Source organism: Corvus hawaiiensis, chromosome 1 (assembly GCF_020740725.1).
Source record: "Corvus hawaiiensis isolate bCorHaw1 chromosome 1, bCorHaw1.pri.cur, whole genome shotgun sequence".
In the NCBI taxonomy this organism is placed as follows: Eukaryota; Metazoa; Chordata; class Aves; order Passeriformes; family Corvidae; genus Corvus; species Corvus hawaiiensis.
The window spans coordinates 33,911,095-33,933,312 of NC_063213.1; the positions used below are offsets into that span (position 1 = coordinate 33,911,095).

At 41.1% G+C, this 22,218-nt stretch overlaps 2 protein-coding genes across 4 annotated transcripts in view; one reads left to right on the forward strand and one right to left on the reverse strand.

Annotated features, from left to right (window-relative positions):
* AVL9 (AVL9 cell migration associated) overlaps window positions 1–5,846 on the reverse strand; it is a 41,617-nt gene extending 35,771 nt beyond the window's left edge. The window contains exon 1 of the mRNA XM_048299380.1: window positions 5,698–5,846. Coding sequence (XP_048155337.1) covers window positions 5,698–5,763 — 66 coding nt within the window. The 5' untranslated portion in view covers window positions 5,764–5,846. The remainder of the gene's footprint in view (window positions 1–5,697) is intronic.
* Window positions 5,847–5,891: 45 nt separating this feature from the next.
* Window positions 5,892–22,139, forward strand: LZTFL1 (leucine zipper transcription factor like 1). 3 transcript variants are annotated; one of them, XM_048299464.1, is made up of 10 exons: window positions 5,892–5,981; window positions 13,607–13,731; window positions 14,186–14,380; window positions 14,900–14,960; window positions 15,790–15,858; window positions 17,238–17,303; window positions 17,438–17,515; window positions 19,859–20,017; window positions 20,506–20,609; window positions 21,176–22,139. In XM_048299464.1, exons 2-10 carry the CDS (start codon window positions 13,655–13,657, stop codon window positions 21,192–21,194), a joined length of 828 nt encoding a protein of 275 aa, XP_048155421.1. In that variant the 5' UTR covers window positions 5,892–5,981; window positions 13,607–13,654; the 3' UTR covers window positions 21,195–22,139. The 3 variants fall into 3 exon arrangements, with proteins under 3 accessions (XP_048155421.1, XP_048155411.1, XP_048155430.1); XM_048299454.1 differs by having other exon boundaries at window positions 5,894–5,981; window positions 19,844–20,017; XM_048299473.1 differs by lacking the exon at window positions 5,892–5,981 and adding an exon at window positions 11,561–11,637 and having other exon boundaries at window positions 19,844–20,017.
* Window positions 22,140–22,218: the final 79 nt, after the last annotated feature.

Genomic DNA, 22,218 nt, shown 5'->3' on the forward strand with positions numbered 1-22,218 from the left:
TACAGTAATCCACTCCCATCTCTGTGGGAGTTTGAAATGTCATCCTCCACAGAAGTACAGAGAAGTGGGTCAAGATACACTGCCATCATTTCACAGATCAAACAAAGGGAAACAAAATTGATCCACAGTGTGAGCATTCCAGGACGCACTTCCTCACCTTCCCTACCACTCACAATTTGATTTTTTTTCCACAACACAGTAAGAAATGCATATGTTAAAGAGAGCCAAGAGTAACGTGGAATACTTTTAAGCTCTTTAGAGGATACATGAGACAATGGTCACCTGCTGCACCAGGTCAGCAGTGATGTGCACAACTGCTCAGGACACCAAGTGCAGAAAAGCTGGGCCTTGCCCCAGATGAAGTGAATTCTGTGTGGCCTCACTGGTGGTGACCCAGGGCCCAAGTTCACTCAGATGTGATTATCTTAGAAGCCTTGCAGCATCAGGAGAAGGTGGGGATTGTTGTGGCAGGTTAGACGTTGCATGACCAAAAGGACCATGCACTTTGTCAGCAACCAGCCAGGGGGTTTACAGGGACTTGTCCCTAGCTCTCCTACCCGCAAGTTTTTCCAGCTTTCCGTCCTCCCCTTTATAAATACATCAGTTCTCATTTTAACTCTGCCTTCAAAATGAATTATTTCTAGAGTACTTGTGATATTTTAAGCCTTCCTACACCCTCAGAGACTATTATCTCTCTGCTTCCCAATGCAAACAAAGCTTGGAGACAGAGCTCAAGCGACGGTCACAGCACACGTAATCATTACTGGAGAACTGCACCTCAGGACTTTCAGTCTTATACCTTCACTATAAAGTAAAGGTCTTTCCCCGTATTTTCAATGCAACTTGCATCCACTAGTCAAGGTCTGTTCGGGTTACATATTTGCCAGAGACTTCTTTTATAAGGTAGGTAAGGACCTTCCACACCAGTTAATGCTTTCAAAACTTAAAGTGTTGTAAGACAAATTAAGTGCTTTATCACTCACTTGTATTGAGAGAAAGTGTTTCATGATTCTGAAAAAAAGCTTTCCCCTTTTTTGCTCTGAAATCACTAGTCACTCACTACTACAGTTCCTCAAAACTACTGAGGAATGTGTTATCAGCTGCTCCAGAAGAAAGGCACAAATGGCCCTGAAGTCCAAGTCTTACCACCCTACACTGAAGCAGATCAACAGAACCTGATGCAGTAGGTAATGAGTTGAGTAGCTACAGACACTCCAAAACACATCAGACCATTTCTGCAGCAGATTTCCCTTACTGCCACTTTGTGCCCCAATGCTTTTGTGCCTTGAATTCTGCAGAGCCTGAGAAGTGTGTGGAACTCCTACTGCACCAAAATTGTGGGTGTTACATTAATGGGAAAGAGTTTGAGCTACTACACTGTGTTTGCTGTTACTTTTTCCTGAGGCCATTCCTCTTATCCATAGCAAAGAGGGATCAAAAAAGGAATTTTTAATGTTTGTCATTTCATTTCAGATGCATGAAAATCATGATTGAATGCATATGGCCCATGATTTCTGCCCACTGTGGGACATTTACTATTTAATGACTCACTGAGCAGGGTTCCCATAATAAGTCAGCCAGCATGTACAAAGCCAAGAAACCAGTCACCATGCCTGCTTCCTGCCAATTGTCATTCCCTTCCTTAATGGGCCTGTTGAAAGTGTGTCAAATACTAGGTGGACCTAGTAGTTTGCAGCCAAGTTTCTCCTCCCATTCTCTGGACACTGCCATAACTACCTCTAATCCTTAGCAAAAAGAGACAGCAACCAGCACTTTTTGCGTATCTCCTCGGATTCACAGTTCAACTCAGTAACTAAGGGGCCTAGAGAAACAGGATGGCAATCTGCTCATGTAGACAAACAAAGGCCTGCAGGTTCTCCAAAAGTTTACTCCATACTCGCTAGAGAAAACTCCTCTCAGGGTGTCCACAATTTTTAGTGCTTTAGTTTTCAGATAACACAATGCCTTCATGATAGCGAGCGGCAACTCCCAAGCTTCTAACAATTGCCTGGGAAACTGGATCCCCAGACTAAGCTATGTACATATGGCAAAACTTCACTTTTTTCTTATATTCCAGCAAAAGGACCCCCAGTCAAATAGTCAGCTCTTGGAAGGAGCATGAGGAACAATTGTGGCACTCATATTCCCAATCCAAAGGCACATAGAAAGAGATTCTCTGACTCTCCTTCTCTTTCAAAAATAAATGCATATGGATTGTTTTTCAAGTCTGTGAAAGAAAAAGATATTTCTATACCTTTCCAAACTGCACATCAAAGTCTTTTGCATGTTACACATTTCTTATCCTATAAGTTAATCAACAGGAAGAGCTGTACATTTCAAGGGATGAAGCTTCAGAAGCAATGGCAGCTAATGAAAGAACCTTGCATCAAGAAATCCATAGAAAATCCTAACTCCACATGCATTTCCTAGTAAGACTACAGAAAAAGGTGGGAACAGAAACTGAAAGGAGCCTTCTCAGGCAAACCATGTTGATTCCTGTTAGGACAGGCAGCCTACATCTATGATCTCTCAAGCTTTCCAACTTCACTCTGAATGACGTCTGCTTGAGCACTGCTTTTGGACCTTTGCTTTTCCACGTGTCAGTTTCAGGTATGCAGCACATCCTCAGTTCATATTCACTGGTTCTTGTACCAACACTCACTTAGATTAAATGGCTGTTTTTTCCTCCTCATTTTTAACTTTCCGACAGTGTCTTGGAATATAACTACATGTAATGCAGCATTTCAATGAATACCTCAAAGGCCATTATAGATACTTTAAAGGTCATTGAGGGCAGCCCTGCAGAGAAGGATTTGGAGGTGATGGTTGATGAAAAACTCAACACGAGCCGGCAATATGCACTTGCAGCCCAGAAAGCCAACCACATCGTGAGCTGCATCAAAAGGAATGTGGCCAGCAGGTCAAGAGAGGTGATTCACCCTCACTGGTCTTCTCCTTGTGCCTGTGTATCTGTCCTCTGCAGCTGTCCACCTGGCAAACAGAACCTGTGAAACAACTACCTCAAAAGAAACCCACCAAAACAAGGCTTGCTTTTTGGTCACATCAGTTCCCCATTTCAGCTTACCACACAACTGCCTCTGCTTTCCAGTAGTGAAGAGGCAGAAGAGAAAAAGGGAAGAACATCCCTGTACTTACAGAGGTGAATACAGCCTCAAAGTCTACTTTGTTAGCCTGTTTAGGGAAGCTCTTCTAACATTCTCCTTTAATACAGACTGCCCAGGAACTATCTCATCCAATTCTGGAAGAGAGAATCTGAATCCCTTTTTCTGAAAAGTGGATCAGAATTTATATGCATCGATAAACATCACATGATAGTTTTACATTCATTGTCATTCTTGTCCTCAAATCACAGTGCTTTGGTGACTTAGCCTTGATCACATGCAGTCTCATTTCTCTTCCAGACATTTCCTCGTGTCAATTCCCAAGCTTATAGTCATTATTCATTCCTATTGCACAACTTCATAATGCACCCCATTTCTATAAATCCAGCATTCCTTGTTGTCCAGCTCTTGCATGACTTTCCAGTTTTCCTTAGAAACACTGATTCCTCAAGTTTGCTTATCATAGTTCAATTTTATGGTGTAAACAATACCAGCACCACTTTCAATCTCGAGAAACACTTCTTGCAAGTACCTTTCAAACCAATAGTTCCTCTTCTGACTCAAACCTGATTCTGCTTCCTCTCCTTCATGCTACTCTTTAGCCAAGTACCAGCTCTTGCACTAATTCTCCTGTATCTCTACCTTAAAAATAAGTGTGATCCATTATCAAGTTCCCAGCAGACTAGAGCTACTCCATTTCTTTCACAGAGAAAAGAATTCAATCACTTATTCTTATAAAAGATGCAGGTCAGTCAGGCATGATCTATCTTTAGCGAATGCACATAGGACTCAGTCTACTTAGTTTCATGTTGTTAATTAATTCTTCCCTTCAAAAATTCTCTAGAGTCTTGCATACGACTGATGTCAAACTCATTAGGCTATAGCTGTGTAGCTCCTCGCCTCCAGTTCTTTCAGGAAACGTTTTCCATAGTTCAGTAAAAAATATGCTAAGTCAGAGGTAGGACACATTTAAAATTAGATTTCTGTTTAGCTTTCCCTTGGGCAGCCTTGCTGGTTGTGGTTCTACTGACTGTCATTCTATTCCTGCAGTTCTTCTCCCTGTGACTCAGCTACCCTGTCCCCTTCCCAAACTGCCTTCCTCTCCAGCTCCTCCAGGTCATTTCTTGAGATAAAGAAAGCTTCAGTTCAGAGGTATCTGACCTAATTTTTGACAACACCTCAAAATGTACTTCTACAAACATTTTACTGGCAACAAAATAAAATTCACTGCTACTAATTTATAGTTCGGGGGTTTGTTTGGGTTTTTTGTTATTTTTTTCCTTGCATCAACACTGCTTAATGTACAAGAAAATAAATACACACTCCAGAAGAAGAGAAGAAACAAAAGCCTAGGTCTTTTCCAAGAGGCCAACAACAAGGAGAGGGCAAAAATATGCTCCTCCTCCTACAGATACCCAACTAAGGCTCACCTTTTAACAGTGTTTGACAAGAAAGTGCCTGATAAATATCACAAACCTCACAACCCAGATGATCTAACTACTTCACAGGAACTGATCCTGTGAACATCCATATGTGAACAGCCCCCACACACCCTGAGGAGAAAGGATGCATTAGAAAATCATGCACATCTTCCAGAAATTGAGTTATTGCACCTTAGCCTCTGAGGTATTGTGCTTGGATTTTTTGCTGAAGCAATAATTTAATTCTCAGATAACTTGTATGGAATGTATTTATGTCACATCAACTCCTGTATAACAATAACCATAACATCCATTAAGGTCTTGGCTATTTTTATAAAGGCCAAGAACTTATTATGGAAACAGACTCACTGGAAATCCAACATTATGTCTATCTGCTCTTGTCACAGCAAAGCAATTCTGTGGGCAGCCCAGCTGGGCAACCGCATCTCCTGCTTCAAGGGTTAAAAGAGAATTAAAACAATCAGAGCATAAAACAGCTATGAAATACATGACATAAAAGCCTTCTACCTTACAGGCTACACGAAGCAGTCAAGCATTTATGAAAGCAGGGAAGAGACAGGCAAAGAAAACTTAAATCCAGGGTGGGCTTGTTACCCTGGGGCAGTTTGGTACAAGATGCACCTGTGAGCACTCACTGCTGGGCCGGCAGGCAGAGAGGAAGGTAGATTAAAACACCATTTGGGTTTTTTTCCTCAGAACTCTGTCTGAACGCATTAAGCACGCACAACTCGAAACAGATACGGTGCCACGGTGTGCGCCGTCGCCCCTCAATCCCAGGAGCTCGCCCCGCCAGCCCTCGCTCCGCCTCGCTCCCGGCGGGAGCGCCGAGGCGGGGCGGGAATGGAGGCAGCTCCATGACCATGAACTGCCTGGGGCGAGCCCAGTCACGGCCCAGCCAGGCATCCCCCAGCCGGCGGGGGCCGCGGCCAAGAGGGGCCTCGCCGGTTCCCAGCCCCTCCTTCACCGCCCCCTGACTGGAGCGAAGCCCCTCGGCCCCGCCGGACGCGCCCCTCCCGCAGCAGCTCCCGCAGCCGGGCAGGCGCCGCTCGGCGCGGGGGAGGGGACCGGGAGAGGGCCGGGAGGAAGCGCAGGAGCGGAGCGGCGGGAGTCGAGGGACACCCGCGCCCCCTCACCTGGCAGCCCTTCTTGTGGTGGAAGCCCACCACCACGATGTGCAGCACCGGGCCCCGCTTCTCCATGGAGCAGCCCGGCGATGGCCGCGCCGGAGGATGCCGCCGTGCCCGGGCTCTCGCTCCGCCCCTCGGGGTCCGGCGGGGACGCAGCCCCGGCAGCCTGCGCTTCCGCACCGCCCGGCCCGGGAGGGCGGGCAGCACCGCAGCACCGCCTTCCTCCCGCCCCTCCCGGCGCGGGTCGGGGAACTCGGGATAAGCTGGGGTGGGAAAGACCTCCGCGATCGGTGAGTCCAGGTCGTACAGGTTAATGGCAGCCCAAAAAGAAGCCTGGGGGTTGTTTCAGTACAGTTCAGTCAGGTTGGTTGCTGAAGGTTAAAACAGAGGAAAAAATCACGGTAAGGCTTCTTTTCTCAACGGGCTAAACCTCCAAGAAGAGGAGGCTCAGGGGGTCCTCATCGCTCTCTACAAGTACCTGAAAGGAGGCTGTGGCCAGGTGGGGGCCGGTCTCTTCTACCAGGCCTGCAGTGAGAGGACAAGAGGAAATGGCCTTAAAATGAGAGTGGGGAGATTCAGATTAGAAAAAAAATTTACTGTTAGGGTGGTCTGGCATTGGAATAGGCTGCCCAGGGAGGTGGTGGAGTCACCATCCCTGGGGTGTTTACGAGGCCTCTGGCTGTGGGTGATGTGGTTTAGGTGTTACAGTGGCAGTGCTGGATGGACACCTGGACTGGATGATCTTAAAGATCTCTTTCAACCTTGATAATTATTCTATGATTCTATAAATATGTCTTAGCATACCCTAGAAAGAAGACAGTTCAAAGACTTGTCCAAGAGCACAGGCAAATTTAGTGTGAGAGAAAAAAAAATTTTAAAACTGGATCTTACTGCACGCACACCATGCTCCCTCTTCAACCTTTGTTATGATTCAAGTCTGACTGCTTGAATCAACAGCATTTGGTAGAGGCTGTACTCTTAATAATTAAGACTCTCTGTGGAAATTGGAGGAAGACAATCTTTTTGAAAGAACTGTAAAAGAATAGCGCTTAAAGAAAATCTCATCACTAACACAGTACCCAAGGGCTCAAATTATAACAATACAGCATGTAATCACATACTGTTTTTCAGATTCAACAGAAGTGCCGTTATAGAAAAAGTATACTGCAGGGAACACAGGATAAGCTCCAAGGAGCAATCCTTCTGGCAAAGGAATGGTTTCTTATTAGTATTAGCCTGTAACTGACAGTTTAGTATCATTTCTAAAAAGAAAAATGCATGCAATATTGGCCATTATCTCCTGCAGTAATGAGATATCCCCCAAAAGATGCCTGTGAGTGTTTACGGTTCATTCTCAAATCATTCAGGAAAGTGCAGTCTGGCATCACTCTTACTGTTATGGATTATGCATTATAGAGGCATCTCAGTGATAGTACTGGATAATGGTGGCTTATGGCTTCTCTGAATAGATTATTAGATTTTTTTTTTATCTGCTTGAAATTCTCTTTCCTGCTAAAGCAATAAAAATGTTGAACTGACAACATCATTCTGGTCTAGGAAAATGAACTAGTTGACATCATCTGTGTTGTTTTCACAGTTCACACTGCGTGTATTTACAAGAAAGAAAGGCAAGTGAGAGCTGCTATGAAACAGCTCTCTGAAAAGTCTCAAAATTTTCCTAAGGGACTTTTCTTTCTCCATGCATAGCTAACAAACAGCAATGAAAACTCAGCCCTACAGTTCTATTACTCAGAGACTTTGCTTATGAACCACCAGCTATGATCATTACCATAGTAATTGTAATTTGTTAGTCATTCTTCAAGTCATAGCGATAATGCAGAGTTCTCAGCTTATGTGCAGTGAGACTTCTAGAGATGGATAACCTTTCCTTGGGCAGTACAATAGTTTGTGTCTGGAAGTAACACCAGAGCTAAGCAGTGCCCATGGTAATTGATAGCATCCCCTCTATTTGTTAGGTATAGCCCAGCTTCCTAAAGAACAATGCTCTGAATTTGTGGAGACAGGCACGTGAATAAAAAATAAATGTCCTTTGATTTCTGTTGAAGAAAAGCATAAATGCAACCCTGGCATGGATCTGAAGTTTGTATCTAATTTCTTCTGGATGGCAATCTCATGTCATGTTTGCAGTAGGTTTTCTTTGAAGTTCTTATCCAAAATGAATGCAGTAATTCCCCAGGAAAGTTAAATTAATCTGGGTTTTTTTCAGTCAACAGGACCAAATGTAATTTGAATTGTACATTTAGTTGCATTAGGGCACCATGATGTAGGAGGCAGTGTTCCAAACAGGCTTCCCCATGGAAAATACTCCGTTTGATCCTGTGGGAATGATGGTGTCATTCTCATGGGATTGATAGGACTCTCAAGCATGCAAGCACAGAAGGGGAGCTTGGATTGTTAGGGAGGTTTGCAGACACAAATGCAATCTATCTTCTCCTGTAACTTTAAAGAGGCTTAGATCTGGATGACAGAAATACTATACTGACTGTTCTCCACACACAGCTACTCTCTTGTCCTCACCACTGTAGACACTTCCACTGCCCCGGGGTCCCTGCTCACTTTGGCTGGAAGGATTTGGAGACCTCTGACTCCTGCTTCTTCAGGTCAGATGAGAAATGTTTGAAGAAGATAACTGGTCAGAATTGTTTCCTTAGAAAATATTGATTGTGAGTGGTAAAGCAGCGATCTGTTTCAGTGGGTTGTGAGGGGAGCAGAGAGAAGCTTGAGGACCCAGGTGCAGCTGTTAATTATTTGTGAAGTAGACACTGCTCTTTGAGGCCCCTGATCCCAATGCTCCCCCCTCCAAATATTACCCATGAAAGGTGATAATTTTGTTTGTAATTCTGTGCTGTTTTCCTCAGAACACCATTTTTGCCCTGGTGTCCTTTGTGGAAGCTCTGGAGGTTGGCAACAGCAAGCACAAAAATCCTTATCGCAACCTAATGCACACTGCAGATGTGACATGGACGGTCTCTTATCTCCTTTTCTCCTTTTCAAGACTGACATAGCACTAAGTACAGGAGACAGCTAAAGCCAGACAACACTGACAGGAACGGATTGAAGGCTTAAACAAAAAGAAATAATGAGCATATGGTACATTCCCACAGTGGTTGTCAAGACAGACAACAAATATCTTTGAAGGTGGGCTAGAGAAATTGAAAGCAGACATATTCCAGAATGATGATCAGCCACTGCAGTTTGGGTTTGACTGGCAATTCAGAAAGTTGCCGGTCCACTCAGTGGGGAGGATAAATGGTAGTGAAGGCTCAAATCGTACAGGATACATATGTATCTCATTCTGTTCTTTTCTTACTCCTGGTTATTGCCACAGTCAGAAAGGAAACAAAATGCTTTTTAGTCTGATTCTGTGTGACAGCTCTTTGGCACCTGTTGTTGGCTTCATCTTTTCCCAGCATCTCATTTGCCCTTGGCCCCTGCATTGGCAGAAGTGTAGGGGCAAAGGCATCAGTGAAAGGGAGGTTCATCTGTTCAGTGTTTTGTGCTATTCTCTCTTGTTACACCATGGCCATTCAGGGATTGCTCTCTTTGTGGCTGGTACTTGAATACATGCACTTCTGTTCTTTTGTGCTTCATTTCACTGGGGTCCCTTCACTAACAAGTGTACAGAAGCAGCCAGGGTAAGCACTTCCAGGTGCTGAACACTCAATAATTCCATTCATGCACAATCATTCCAAGCTCCATAACTAGGAACTGTGGAAGAAAAGGAATGAGAGAAACCCATGGTTGAACATGTTTTGGTCCAACGAAATGCCAGCACTTTTTCTGATGCCATGAGTACCTTAGATGGGCTGTACAAAATCCCCATAAAAATTGTCAGTCAACATTGCTCATGGCAATACTTGTGTTTCCTGTTGTGTGTTGGTAACACCTTTTTCTGCACACCTTGCTGAGGAATCTGAAGAAGTGATGCTGCCAGCATGTACCGTGTGGTGGAGCAGAGGACAGAGAGGTGCAAGCTAACAAGGCATAGCATAGCTCTTGCCAGGTCTTTTAGGCCAGTTTCAACTACTGTAGAGCTGCTTATGCTCAGGAACAACCTTCCGTGCATATGGTCTGTCTTTCTGCACTCCCTTGATTGCCACATGGATTTCAGTTCTGAAGACAGACCTGGATGCCCTTCCCTGAGGGCATGCTCCAGGGCCTCCTGTAAACATGTCTGGAGTCTCCTGTGCTGAATGTAGACTGCACATGTGACTTGTGTTTACTGAAACAGATTTGGAAGGAGTCAGGCTTTATCTGTCTCAAGAGTTGATCCAGATGATTTTGATGGAATTTTTGTCACTTGTTCCTGATTGTGTCTAAAGTAAATAGAAATTAGGTTAGATTTGCCACTAATACAGCTGCTTACTCAAAATCGCCCGTTAATCCTAAATTGGTCACTGCTGCTTTTAGGGCCAGTAGTTAATGAAAATGCACTGCAGGCTGTAGTCAGTAAGACAAATACAATGTTGAGGAATGCAAATTGCAATGGATCCCATTTTTCCCTCTCAAACTGTGGAAGAAGGGCAGTTTTCCCTTGGGGCTACTCAGCTCCGGAAAGTGCCTGGATGGAAACAGCTGCCCAAGTGCAGCAGCCCTCCTGCCTGTGTGTGTTCCAAATGGCCTTTTCCCAGCTTGCTGCTTCCTGGCCTGTTAGTCATTTTGCTGTGTCATTCCAGTGCTCTGCTTTCACTGCTTGTCTAGGTATGGAAGGTGACACCAGCTTTTGAAGTGTCCACTGGTGTCATGGGAGAAGGCCATTACATCCCTTCTTCCTGTTCATAATGGGACAGATTCAATGATCGGCATTTCCTCTGTCTGTGGCTAATATTGCACCTCTGCTGTGACAGATCTGGTCTCCTTCTGCAGGCCTTGAGGACAATTAATGAACAAAATCCATAATTTCAGTGTGCCTTTTGCTTACACTGGAAAATCCCAAGCTCTGTCAATATTACTTTCATCCTCTCCTTAGGTGCAATCAGGGTACAATACAACTGGGCCAGCTACAAATGGTTAGACTTCTTCCATACACTCAGGTGATGGATGCAAAGTTATTTTTCCACATTTTATAAACTTTTTGGCTGATCCAGGTGAAAGACTCTGGTGACAGTTACCCCACCTGGAGTACTGCATCCAGCTCTGCAGGCTCCAGCATGGGAAAGACATGGACCTGTTGGGGTGAGTTCAGAGGAGGGCCACCAAGATGATTAGGGAGATGGAGCACCTCTCCAATGAGGAAAGGCTGAGATAATTGGGATTATTCAGCCTGGAGAAGGCTTTAAGGTGCCCTAATTATGGCCTTCCAGTACCTGAAGGGAGCCTACAAGTCCTTGTAGTGACAGGACAAAGGAGAACGAGTTCAAACTGAGAGTAGGTTTAGATTAGTTATTAGGAAAATATTCCTCACCACGAGGGTGATGAGGCACTGGAACAGGTTGTCCAGAGAAGTTGTGGATGCCCAGTTCCTGGGAGTGCTCAAAGCCAGGTTGGATGGGGCTTTGAGTAACCTGGTCTAGTGGAACTAGATGACCTTTAAGGTCCCTGTCAACCCAAACCGTTCTATGATTCTGTGTTGTCCTGCTGACATGCTAATGCTTTGCAAAAATCCGTGTTTAGTGAAAAAGCCTTTGGAAAAAATCTTAGGTGATGTAAATAAACGCGGGATATTGCCCATCGCGCCGAACTGCCCCTACCCCTTCAGCAGCTCATTGCTGCACAGTAGAGTTTTCCAAACTGCACCTGAGCACGTACGAAATCCAAAGGTAAAGTAAAATAAAGAAAACAGCGCCTTTATCCGCTTCCACGGCGCGCGGGTCACGTGGGCGCGCCGCCGCCAATCGGAGCGCGGCGAGGGCGCTCGCGAGGCTTCGGTCTCCATGGCAACGCTGGGCCCGCAGCCATCCGAGCGCCGGCGGAGCGGCCGCCATGGTGAGTAGCGGGAGGGGGCCGCCGCCCGGCATTCCTCCTTCATCCCGGGATCCCGGCACGGAGCGCTCCGCGTCGGGCGGCCGGCCCGCAAGCGGGGCAGGGGTGCGGCCCGTCGTCATGCGGGAGCCGCTCGGGGCAGCTGCGGCTGCCACCTGCCCACCTGGGCACCCTGCCATCCCTGCGGAGACTCCCAGGGTTTGGGATTTTTGCGGGATCCGGTGTCCCGGTGGTTTATCTGCGTATCAGCGTGGCTGATTCGGAGGTCACGAGTGCTTGTGTGTTTATTTACTAGTTTAATTTCCTGTCTGTCTGTAATGAATAGAAGCTTTTCAACTAAAAAAACCCTCCAGCAACAGCAAAGAGAACATTAATTTAGCTTTCCATATGATCCTCATCTGCAATAAGTGGGACTTTGTGGGTAACACTGGGCTTGCAGCCACACTGTGAGAGCTGGTTTTATTTACTGCTGGTGCTGCTTCCTCGGCTGCATTTAGTTTCCAGAGTATTGATTGTTCATCCAGGTATCCCAGGATTGCATTGTCACTGAAGCTTCCCTGCACGGGTTGTTTACTAAGGACAAGGTGATCAGATGAACTGTTTTGTCTGAGTTACTACATTGCTGTCCCTTCCCAACATCAGCCATCCTAACAAAGTACATCGGAGTAAATGAGATGGACCTGCCTTTGCATCAGCTCTCCAGGGACTGTGGTGATAAACTCCCACTCATGCCCAGTCGTGCCTCCTTGTCACCCGTGCTGCCTGCATGAGCAGTGGTTATTCCGATGTGAGTCCCCATGCCAATAGTTCGTTTGAAATAGAGGCACACATAAAAGGGCTACTTAGCCAGATCTAAAACTACTTCCTTCTTCATTTGCCCTGGCAATATTTGTTTCTGGGCAATAGGCTGTTGAGAAACAAATTCACATTATCACTTAAGATTAAGATCTCCTTCTTCATCAAAAACAGCATGGCCAGCAGGTCGAGGGAAGTGATTCCCCCCTCTGCTCTCATGAGATCATATCTGGAGTGATGCATACAGTTCTGGTGTTCCCAACATAAGAAGGACATGGAAGTGTTGGAGCAAGTCCACAGGAGGGCCATAAAGCTGACAAGAGGACTGGAGCACCCCCCCTACAAAGACAGACAAGTTGGGGTTATTTAGCCTGGAGAAGAGAAGGTTGTGTGGAGACCTCACAGCAAACTTCCAGTATTCTGGAGGAGACCTACAAGGAAGCCAGAGAGGGACTCTTCAGCAGGAACTGCAGTGATAGGACAAGGAGTAATGGGCACTAATTGAAAGAGAGTAGGTTTAGATATACAGAAAAAGTTCTTTATTGTGAGACTGATGAGGCACTGGAATGCGTTGCCTAGGGAAATTGTGAATGCCCCATCCCTGGCAGTGTTCAAAGCCGGGTTGGATGGGGCTCTGAACAACCCGGTCTAATAGGAGGTGTCCCCACCCATGGCGGGGGATTGGAACTAGATAATCTTTAAGGTCTCTTCCAACACAAACATTCTGTGATTCTATGATTCTGTGAGAAGTCTCAAGAGTTTACATAAAAAGTAACAAGCATAACATACTTTCGTCTGGGTTTTTTGTTAGTACATATATGAAAGATACATGATTCAGCTACATTATGCATGTGTAATGTAGTACCAGGACACGTCCAAGAGCTTCTTCTCCTGTACAGTCCTTCTGGTTCTGATCCTCTGATTGCCTCTGTCTCTGATTTTGTATGACTTTTTTGAGGCTACTTGAGCCCTTGCTTCCAGGTTCTGGAGCTTTCTCACCCACTTATGAGAGGTGTGTAGGGATTAGACCTATGAAAATATGGTTGTTTTTTACCCTGCTAGTTAGCATGCTAACCCTGTGAAAGCAATCACAGAAACTAGTCAGAAGGCAAGTATTCACAGTAGTTATGCTCCTTTTTACTTAAATTTGTTTTTGTGCTTGTGTCCTCCTCCACAGGCAGAGCTGGGCGTTAATGAGCACCACCAGAACGAAGTGGTCAGCTACATGCGCTTTGCCCGTTTCAAGCGCAGCATGTGTCTCAAAACAGTGGACTCTTGTTTTCAGGACCTCAAGGACAGCAGGTACTGTGTGGGGTGGTTATGAGCAAGAATAAAGCAAAATACGCTAGCAGCAGTGGCAGATTTGAATACTTTATGGGGTGACTTTCCTCCATTTAGGTTTGTATGTTCTTGTATTTTCCAGAAGTTACAAGTGAAATGCTTTTAAACCCAAGTTGTTCAAATTCTTAGGAATTAACATAGATATTGACAGTATGACATTGCTTTATATCTTGCTTCTGATGTCTAAACTGGATGCAAGGCTGTAGCTGAATTAATATTTGTGATTTTAATTATTTAAAGAGAAAATTCAAATACAATAACCAATTAGTAGTGCGGTGGTCATCTAATAACTACTGACAGTGGAGGTTTTTAAAAGATATTGCATCATATGAGTGGTACCTTTGTAATAGGATCTCATAACAACGCAGAATTGTAACCTTTATCGTACCTGACTCATTTTGACCGCTCTGTTTAGACTTGTTGAAGAGACCTTCACAGTTGACGAGGTGATAGACATGCTGGATGGACTGCAGAGTGTCGTACACAGTGAAGTGGAGTCAGAGCTCATAAACACAACTTACACCAACGTTTTACTTCTGCAGCAGCTCTTTTCCCAGGCTGAGAAATGGTACCTCAAGTTACAGACAGATGTCTCTGACTTGGAGAATCGGTAACATCTATTGGACTATACTTGCAACAATAGGAAAACTTTGAAGTGTTGACTATTTGCATTCTTTTCCTAACCATAACCAATAGAAACTTATTCTTTTACTATTTTATCAGTGATAGGTTAGCTTCAATGCTTCCATCTATAAAATAGCAAGATACAAAATGATTTCAAACTTGGCAGCAAGATGTTTTATTGGTAATATTCTTTCTTGAATTAATCAGTTAAGAGCAGGTGATTGAACTCAATTAAAAAGCTTTTGTTGTCTGGTTGGATTATATTTCAATTAAGGATGCTAAGTCTATTCTAATGCATGTATCATACCGTTGCATGACATGATCTGTTGCATTTATGGTATTTGTGTAGGACTTCACCCTGTACTTGTAACAAGAATTTTACATGCAGTAAAAGGCATAGCACCAGCTTGGTGAAATGTGTTTCATAGCATAGGTCTTAGTAAATAAATGCCTTCTTTTATATTTCTTTGGTAAATAAATGTGTCTTTTTTTTTTTTTTTCCAAGAGAATTATTGGACCAGGTTGCTGAGTTTGAAAAATCAGAATATACATCTTCAAACAAAAAGGTAGAATTTTATTTTAATCAAATCATAATCAAATGTCATGTGGAGTCATGACAGATGTTAAAAATGCTTAGTATTCACTCTTTGTGTGTAAGAGAAAACCAAAACCCCATCCTTTTTTTTTTCAAAACAGTCTTTGAAACTGTCTAAAATTCGCATTTTGCATTTCAGCACCAAGGCTCACTCTGAATTGCCTTGGCTATTTCCAGAGTGCAGGTTCTGCATTTCTGGAGCATGCCTCACACACCTCATCCCAAGGTCAGCCAGACCAGGGATGTGCTGAAGCATCTGCTCCTGGGTTCTCTTCCCCTGGCACCTGGGGTAAGACTGGGATGTTCACTTACCCCAACATGAACCCAAGAGCTGAGAAGATTGCACAGTACAGATATCACTCTAGCTTGTCTTGCATGAATATGTTTGCACCTTACTTGGTTTGGAGTGTAAAGGTATATTTAGTTAATATATATTATTTTTAATACTTTAAATGAGAAAATTATTTGGAGCTTTGTAAATACAACCACTCAAATATCTTCTCCTTACTCCTTTGTCTTTTGGTTGCTGCAGGATTGTTAGTCTTCTGTAGAACCATGTCTGCAATACTTTTATGTCTCTATGCAGTATCTTTGTTTAACATAAGCTCAAAGTGAAGTCCATAACTTAGGAGCCAAGGAAACAGTAAAAAATGAACTTGAAATAAAAGGTTGTTCATTTGCTTTACAAAAGAAAGCTGAATTGACTGTCAACTGTCTATTGACTGACAGACTAAAGGAGTACTTTTCTTCCTCCTAGAAATCTGTATAATTTAATTTTTTCACCTTTATTATTTCTTTAGTCCACTGCAGATCCCATTAAACCAAAACTGGCTCCATTAAATGAAGGTGGGTCAGAGCTGCTAAACAAGGTAAGAACTTGGCTGTTCATGCAGTTGTGGTCAATGATCATTCTGCTTATGCAAATGACCTGAATAGCTTTACAGTAATATTTGTATAATGTGTCTGTCACTATACAGACATCATGGTAATATACCCCAGAATGTAAAATGCTAGTAAATTAATAAATATTGCAAAGCATCAGAAATTTACTGCAGTTATGGTCTCTAACATCTATCGCAGTATTAACCCTTCTTTTGCAAAGACATTTTGGTCTCTGTAGTAATTTATTTTTCCATTTAATCGAGTGAAATAGTAAACTAGTTCCATGCAGCTAGCTGGTGCTTCAACAAAGAAGTAAATTAAAATATGTAGCTGGCTGAAATGATTAGGTTATTGAACATTTTCTGTATCACTTGAAGTCAATCTTATTACATCCAGTTTTTTGTGTTATAAGTTGGTTAAATTCCTCCTGAAGAAACAGGCACTCAAAGAATTTGGAATTCACTGGTTTTGAAAACATCTGATTTCTCACTCGCTAAACATTTTCAGAATTACAAAACACTTTCTAGTACTTAACATTATCAGTAGCTTTTATTAGGTATTGTACTCATTTCATTCAACTGAACTTTTCTAAAATGCCACACTTCTTACAATACCCTTTTAAGTTTTGGGCAATCAAGATAATTAGATAATCTATTTTCTGTCTTCTGTCCTGTGTTCCCAAAATGATGTGTTGAGTACAATGTCTGAATCAAATTGTTGTTACTCACTATGATAATTAAAGCATTCAAGAATTCAGACTTGTATTTTGCTTATAGATTAATGTAATTCTCTTTCAAAAATAATTTCAAAATCATAACAGTTTTTGTTGAATATGTACATCTGTTGTCTTTTTTTTTATTCCCAAAATCATTCAGAGTTCATATGGTGATTTTACTCTGACTGATAAAACATGATTATTTCCTGTTACATAGAACAGGATATGCAGTAACCTGGTATTTGTCGCTATTGAAAAAGAACTGTGGATAAATTCTTACTTGCCTGATGATTGAAAATATGAATGATGAGCAGCAATGAGATTTGCATCTCTGAACATGCAATTTTTAATAATTAATCTTGATACTAACAAGATGCTGATCTCAACAGTCTCAATGTGGTAAAGTATGTGTCTAAGTGAATGGTCCTCTATGTTACAGTAGAATTGGAAACTTAAATTGCTTTCTCACTGGGGCAAAAAATCATGAAAATTGAATGAATTATTGATTTCTTATGGAGGCCAATTTTATAAGCCTTTAGGATCTCTTTTGCTTTCCTAAGTTATGAAGTGTATTTTCTTCCCTGAAATATTTGGAAAATCCAAAATGGCACAAGAGTGTTCACAAACATTTTCTTGTTCTTTAACCCAAAGACAGTTGCTTATCTCCAGGAAGAAAATGAAAAATTGAAGACCAGACTCAGGACCATAGAAACACAGGTAAATTCCCTGTAAGCTTGGATGCTTAATGCTGCTTACGTATTTAAAAATACCTAAATAAGAATCCCATGGTTATTATTCTTATGTTTTAAGTTAAAATGTTTCTGAGGTTTTAAATTTTCAATATATTGCAGGCTACAGCTGCCCTAGATGAGAAGTCCAAGCTGGAGAAGTCACTGAGGGATTTACAGATGATCCAAGGAGATCAGAAGGTAAATATAATTATATCCTTCTGCTCCCAGAGGGGGAAACTGTTGCCAATACATCCAAAACGTTGGTCTGTATGGTGTGTTTCTTTTCTGGCAAATGCAAGAGTTTGAGTCAGTGTTGTTCCTGCTGACATTGTCTGTTCCTGCTGGTCTGTCAGTCAGCAGGTAATCCATAACATTAGTTGATGTTTTGACATGTATTTAGGAACAATCAGGAAGTATTCCAGAATTCATATTCTCAGGGCTGAGAGTTGTATTAACAGACACAAATCTATGTCTGTTTGTTTCTTCATCCTTACTAATGAAAGAATGATACCTAACCTGTTTTTTAGGGCAACAATTAAACACTAATTCTTTCACACATTTGTCACTTGATGTTCACATGAACAAGCCAGACGTGCTGCTTGTTTGATTTTTTTGTAGTTCTCCCTATATCAGCATGCTGTTAAAAATGTTTCACCATTTATTTTTATTACTTGAGGTTCTTAATCTGTTTTGTAAATGAGGATTCCAACATGGTGAGTTGACACAAATAAATCTGTTCAGGTCACCTCAGTATTTTTCTAAGTTTCTACCTTTATTTGTCAATAATTAGAATTTTCCAAAGTTTGTTCATGTGTAATTGTTTCTTAAATTTAAAACGTTTCTATTCAGGCTTTCAACAAAATTAGAGCACTTTAATCCCATTATTTTGAGTAATTGACTTTAAAATTCCTGCGGTATTTACAGATTTGGAGGTAAGGTTAAAGATAATAAAACATTTCTATTTTAGTTTTCATATTTTAATCCTGATTTCTTTTTATTTTGCTTTCTACCTGGTTTATGGTATGTACTTGGTTTTCTTAATATGTTAAAAGTTTACTTAGTAACTTTCAAAATTGTATTTAATACTATTTTTAATAGGGAACTCAATCAGTCATGACAAATATTTTCTTTCTCTGTTTTGTTAAACTTTAAATTATTAACGGTTTAAAATACTAAAGGGGTGTATTAAATCCTGGATAATACTGTTTGTAGTGTTAAAAGATTGGAACTAAATTTCATCCTGCTTTTCTGATTAAACATGAATTGGCCTCAGTGTCAGGGCTGCTGAGTATCTTCAGCTTTCCTGTCCTAATTTGCTCTCTCTAATCTGTTGCTTTCTCCCAGTTGCTCATAAAGCAGTGGATTTCAAACTCTTTGAACAAATAAATGACTGCCAAACCACAATTGGTTCTTAAGTCCCAACTCATCAAATTGATGGGGTTTTTTTAAATTAATAGTTAATAGATGGCTCCACGCACAAAGTGTGAATCAAAGCAACTGAAACTGGGAGTAACTCCCAGCAGTAACTGGGAGTAACTGCTCTGTTGGATAAGGTTAATTTGAAGATTTAGAATTTTTGCATAACTAACTTTTGTCATGGTTAGAAAATAACAACTAAAACATACAAAATGTATGTAGTGCTTTTCAACATTGCAGCCTTGGACTCTTGTCTCAGAATTCAAAATAAGCCTTTATTCTGTAACGGTGCTACTATCAAGTGGTTTCCTATTCTAAAGTCTTAAGTTCCAGATAGAAGAAGGAACAGGGCTTTCTTAGGTTTTAGATTTTGTTGTGTTTAAGGTGCTGCTGGTTCAGCCTCATCCTGAGTCGTTACACGTTTGAGTTTGAAACTGAGCTTTAAAACCTTAGAATGTTTTGTGTTTGGTTTTTGTTTTGTTTTATTTAAATGAAAATCCATAGAACAGTTACATTATTATAGTGTTTTATGACCCAGAGCTGATGTTCAGAAAGGTCTGAGTTGTTTCTTCTCGTAAGGAAGAAAGGAAAGTTGCTTCACAAGCAACTTGGAGCCTCTTTGTGTAAGACATCTGAGAATGGTGCAATGTTGGTACTTGACTGAGAGTGTGAGCCAAAACACTTTCAGCCTTTCCTACCTGTACTACACTAACAGCTTTGTAAATGTTTCAAAAATATATTGTAACATAGACGTTTAGTTCTTAAATGGTAATTTTCTGTATGGTAAATAACTTTCTGTTATATGATTCATCCTCTGGCTCTAACTAATTCCTAAAGAAGTGAAGTACAAGAACTTGAAATCTCATCTTAGCAGAGAAAACATTCCAGCCATCTTTAAAAGGCATTTATTAACAATTTTTTAAGTTGTAAATCAGTCCCTGCTGTAACTTTTTTTTAGTTAAAGCACTTCTCATTTAGGTTTTACAGGAGTAACATGAACACAATTATTAAAAATGAAGATGTGCCTACTTTGTGTGGAATTTTGCACTTAAAATTTTAAATATTTCTTCCCTTGAATTTTACATATTTTAAATATTTCTTCTATTGAAGAATAATGCAAACCAGGATATCACTGAACTGGAGAATAAAGTGGCAGCTTTGAAATCCCAGTTTGAGAAGACTTTGAATGACACTACTGCAAACCAAAAATTCTTAGAAGAGGACTTGGTGACAACAAAACATAACTTACTGAAGGTTCAGGATCAGCTATCCACAGCTGAAAAGGTTAGCATTTTATTGTATTGTAAAGATGAATTCCTTACTCACATTTTAATTGATTAGTAATTTAACAAGCATATGCTACAGGATGCAGAGTTTACCAGGCCACACTTTTGCCCTTATATTTTTGTTATTTCAGTGGAAAAGCACATTATACATAAAATAGCAAGCCCACAATTAACTGCATGGTCATAACTAGATGAATATTAAAGAATTGACCATTTGTCTGGATAGAAATATTTAAATGAAAAGCATATTCTCAGTCTTCTGAAGACTTTTGGCCTGATTTTGTTATAAAATGAAGTTAGTGTTTCTATGTCTGTCCCAGTAATCTGATTTGAATCTACCAGCTGACTTCATCTAAATTTGAGTAAGTTATGGAAACTAGTACTGCCAACCAAATTTGAGGAGGAAAAGCAAGTAGGTTTTTTTTTTAATATTTTGGTCTAGTCTTCATAATATGTAAATAATACGTTGATGTTGTTATTGTGTAGGAACTGGAGAAGAAATTTCAGCAAACAGCTGCTTATCGCAACATGAAAGAGATTCTCACCAAGAAGAATGAGCAGATAAAGGATCTGCGTAGAAGACTTTCCAAGTAAGTGCCTGTCTGTCCCAACAAGATCCTTGTTCTGGATCCACGTTCTGCTCCCATTTTGTCTCTAAAACAGTTTATACATTTTCCTTAAAAAGAAGTTCTAATAGGCTATTCCCTGAGTTTTGACAAGCATCCTTTGAATGGATGTTCAGTGTTGTTAGGGCTGGTGTGTGCAACAGCAGCTGTCATGTAGCAAGTAATGAGAGACTTTAGTATGGAGAGGATGGAGGATATTCGTGGGTGTGGTAGATAAGGCCTCAGGTGCTACACACAGAGATACAGATGGGAGATGTTCCAGATGTTTTGGCAATTGTTTGGATTTGCGGGTAGGTCATTCCTTCATTTTCCTGTTGGGTAAACTGGCCAGTTTTAAAAGGAGAAAATAGTCTAAAAAGTAAATGCATGTGTCTGTAGCTTAAGTCATACAGTAAACCTTGACAGAAATGTATCAGTCTTGGGTGTAATTTATTGCTTGGGTTTCATATTTTCTTTAGAGACAAAATGTCTTTGGGGTGTTTTCAAGTCTGTTTTAATGATTTTTCTATTTATTCTTTTTTAATCCTCAGATATGAGTCAGAGGACTGAAATACCAAAAAGCATCTGATCTATCAGAAGTTGTCATGGAAAGAAAATGTAGACTGGTATTATTTTTCAGTAATTTTTGTTTTGAATTATGTATTCTTTGCTTCTAGTGTTCAAAATAACTATTAATATTAATTTCACACTGAAACTCTACTTCCTTGTAAACCTAAAATTTATAGATATTAGTTTCTGCAGTCCCATTTTTAATGGTTAGCCATTGACATTCATTGAGAAATAGCAAACAGGACCTTGTTGAAGAACTGAGAACATTCCCTACAAACGAAGGAGTTTATTTTTGTTAAGAAAAGGGGAAAAAAAGACCAAAAATACATGTATTAGAGTTTTTGATGTCTTCAAGGTGGAAACTCCAGTTGTTACTTTTGTGTAGTTAATATAGTTAAGAAGTAGCATTATATGTAAAAATTGCATCAGCAAAAGTAAAGAGTGGGAGGAGCAAAAAGAAACACTTTGATTCTACAATGTTACTTCACATTGGGCATGTCATAGCTCAGCAAGTGTGGTCAGTAGCACTTTTCTAGAGGGTGTTCATTAGACAGTGAGATAAATATGCTTTATAGCCAAAGTGCTGGACCCTTTCAAATAAAGTTGTGCTTTTTCACTTGAATTCATTTAAAGCAAATTTGAACATCAGAAGACAGATTCTGATTTTGCCAGTATTCTTAATATTGAGATGATAATCTAAATACGCATAGGAAAGTTAATGAAGCAACTTTTTTGGGAAATAAGTTATTTTAAGTGTTTTCATCTCCTTTCTTAATGTAACCTCACCAGAAAACAGCTTGCTTCTCTTGAGTCTTCTACTTGTCATTCTCTGCCTTGCGTTTGTTTGTCAGTCACCTGATAGTGCATTCTACTTGTTCATCTGTCCCTGTTCATGTGTATCTTGTATTTTACTCCAAATAAAATGCTATGTTTTCAAACGTTTAATCTTTAAGGAGCTGGATTTTTTAATAGGAATGTTTTGTGTATCTGTTTTTTTAATATCTGTGGGAATGGTGGCCGACCA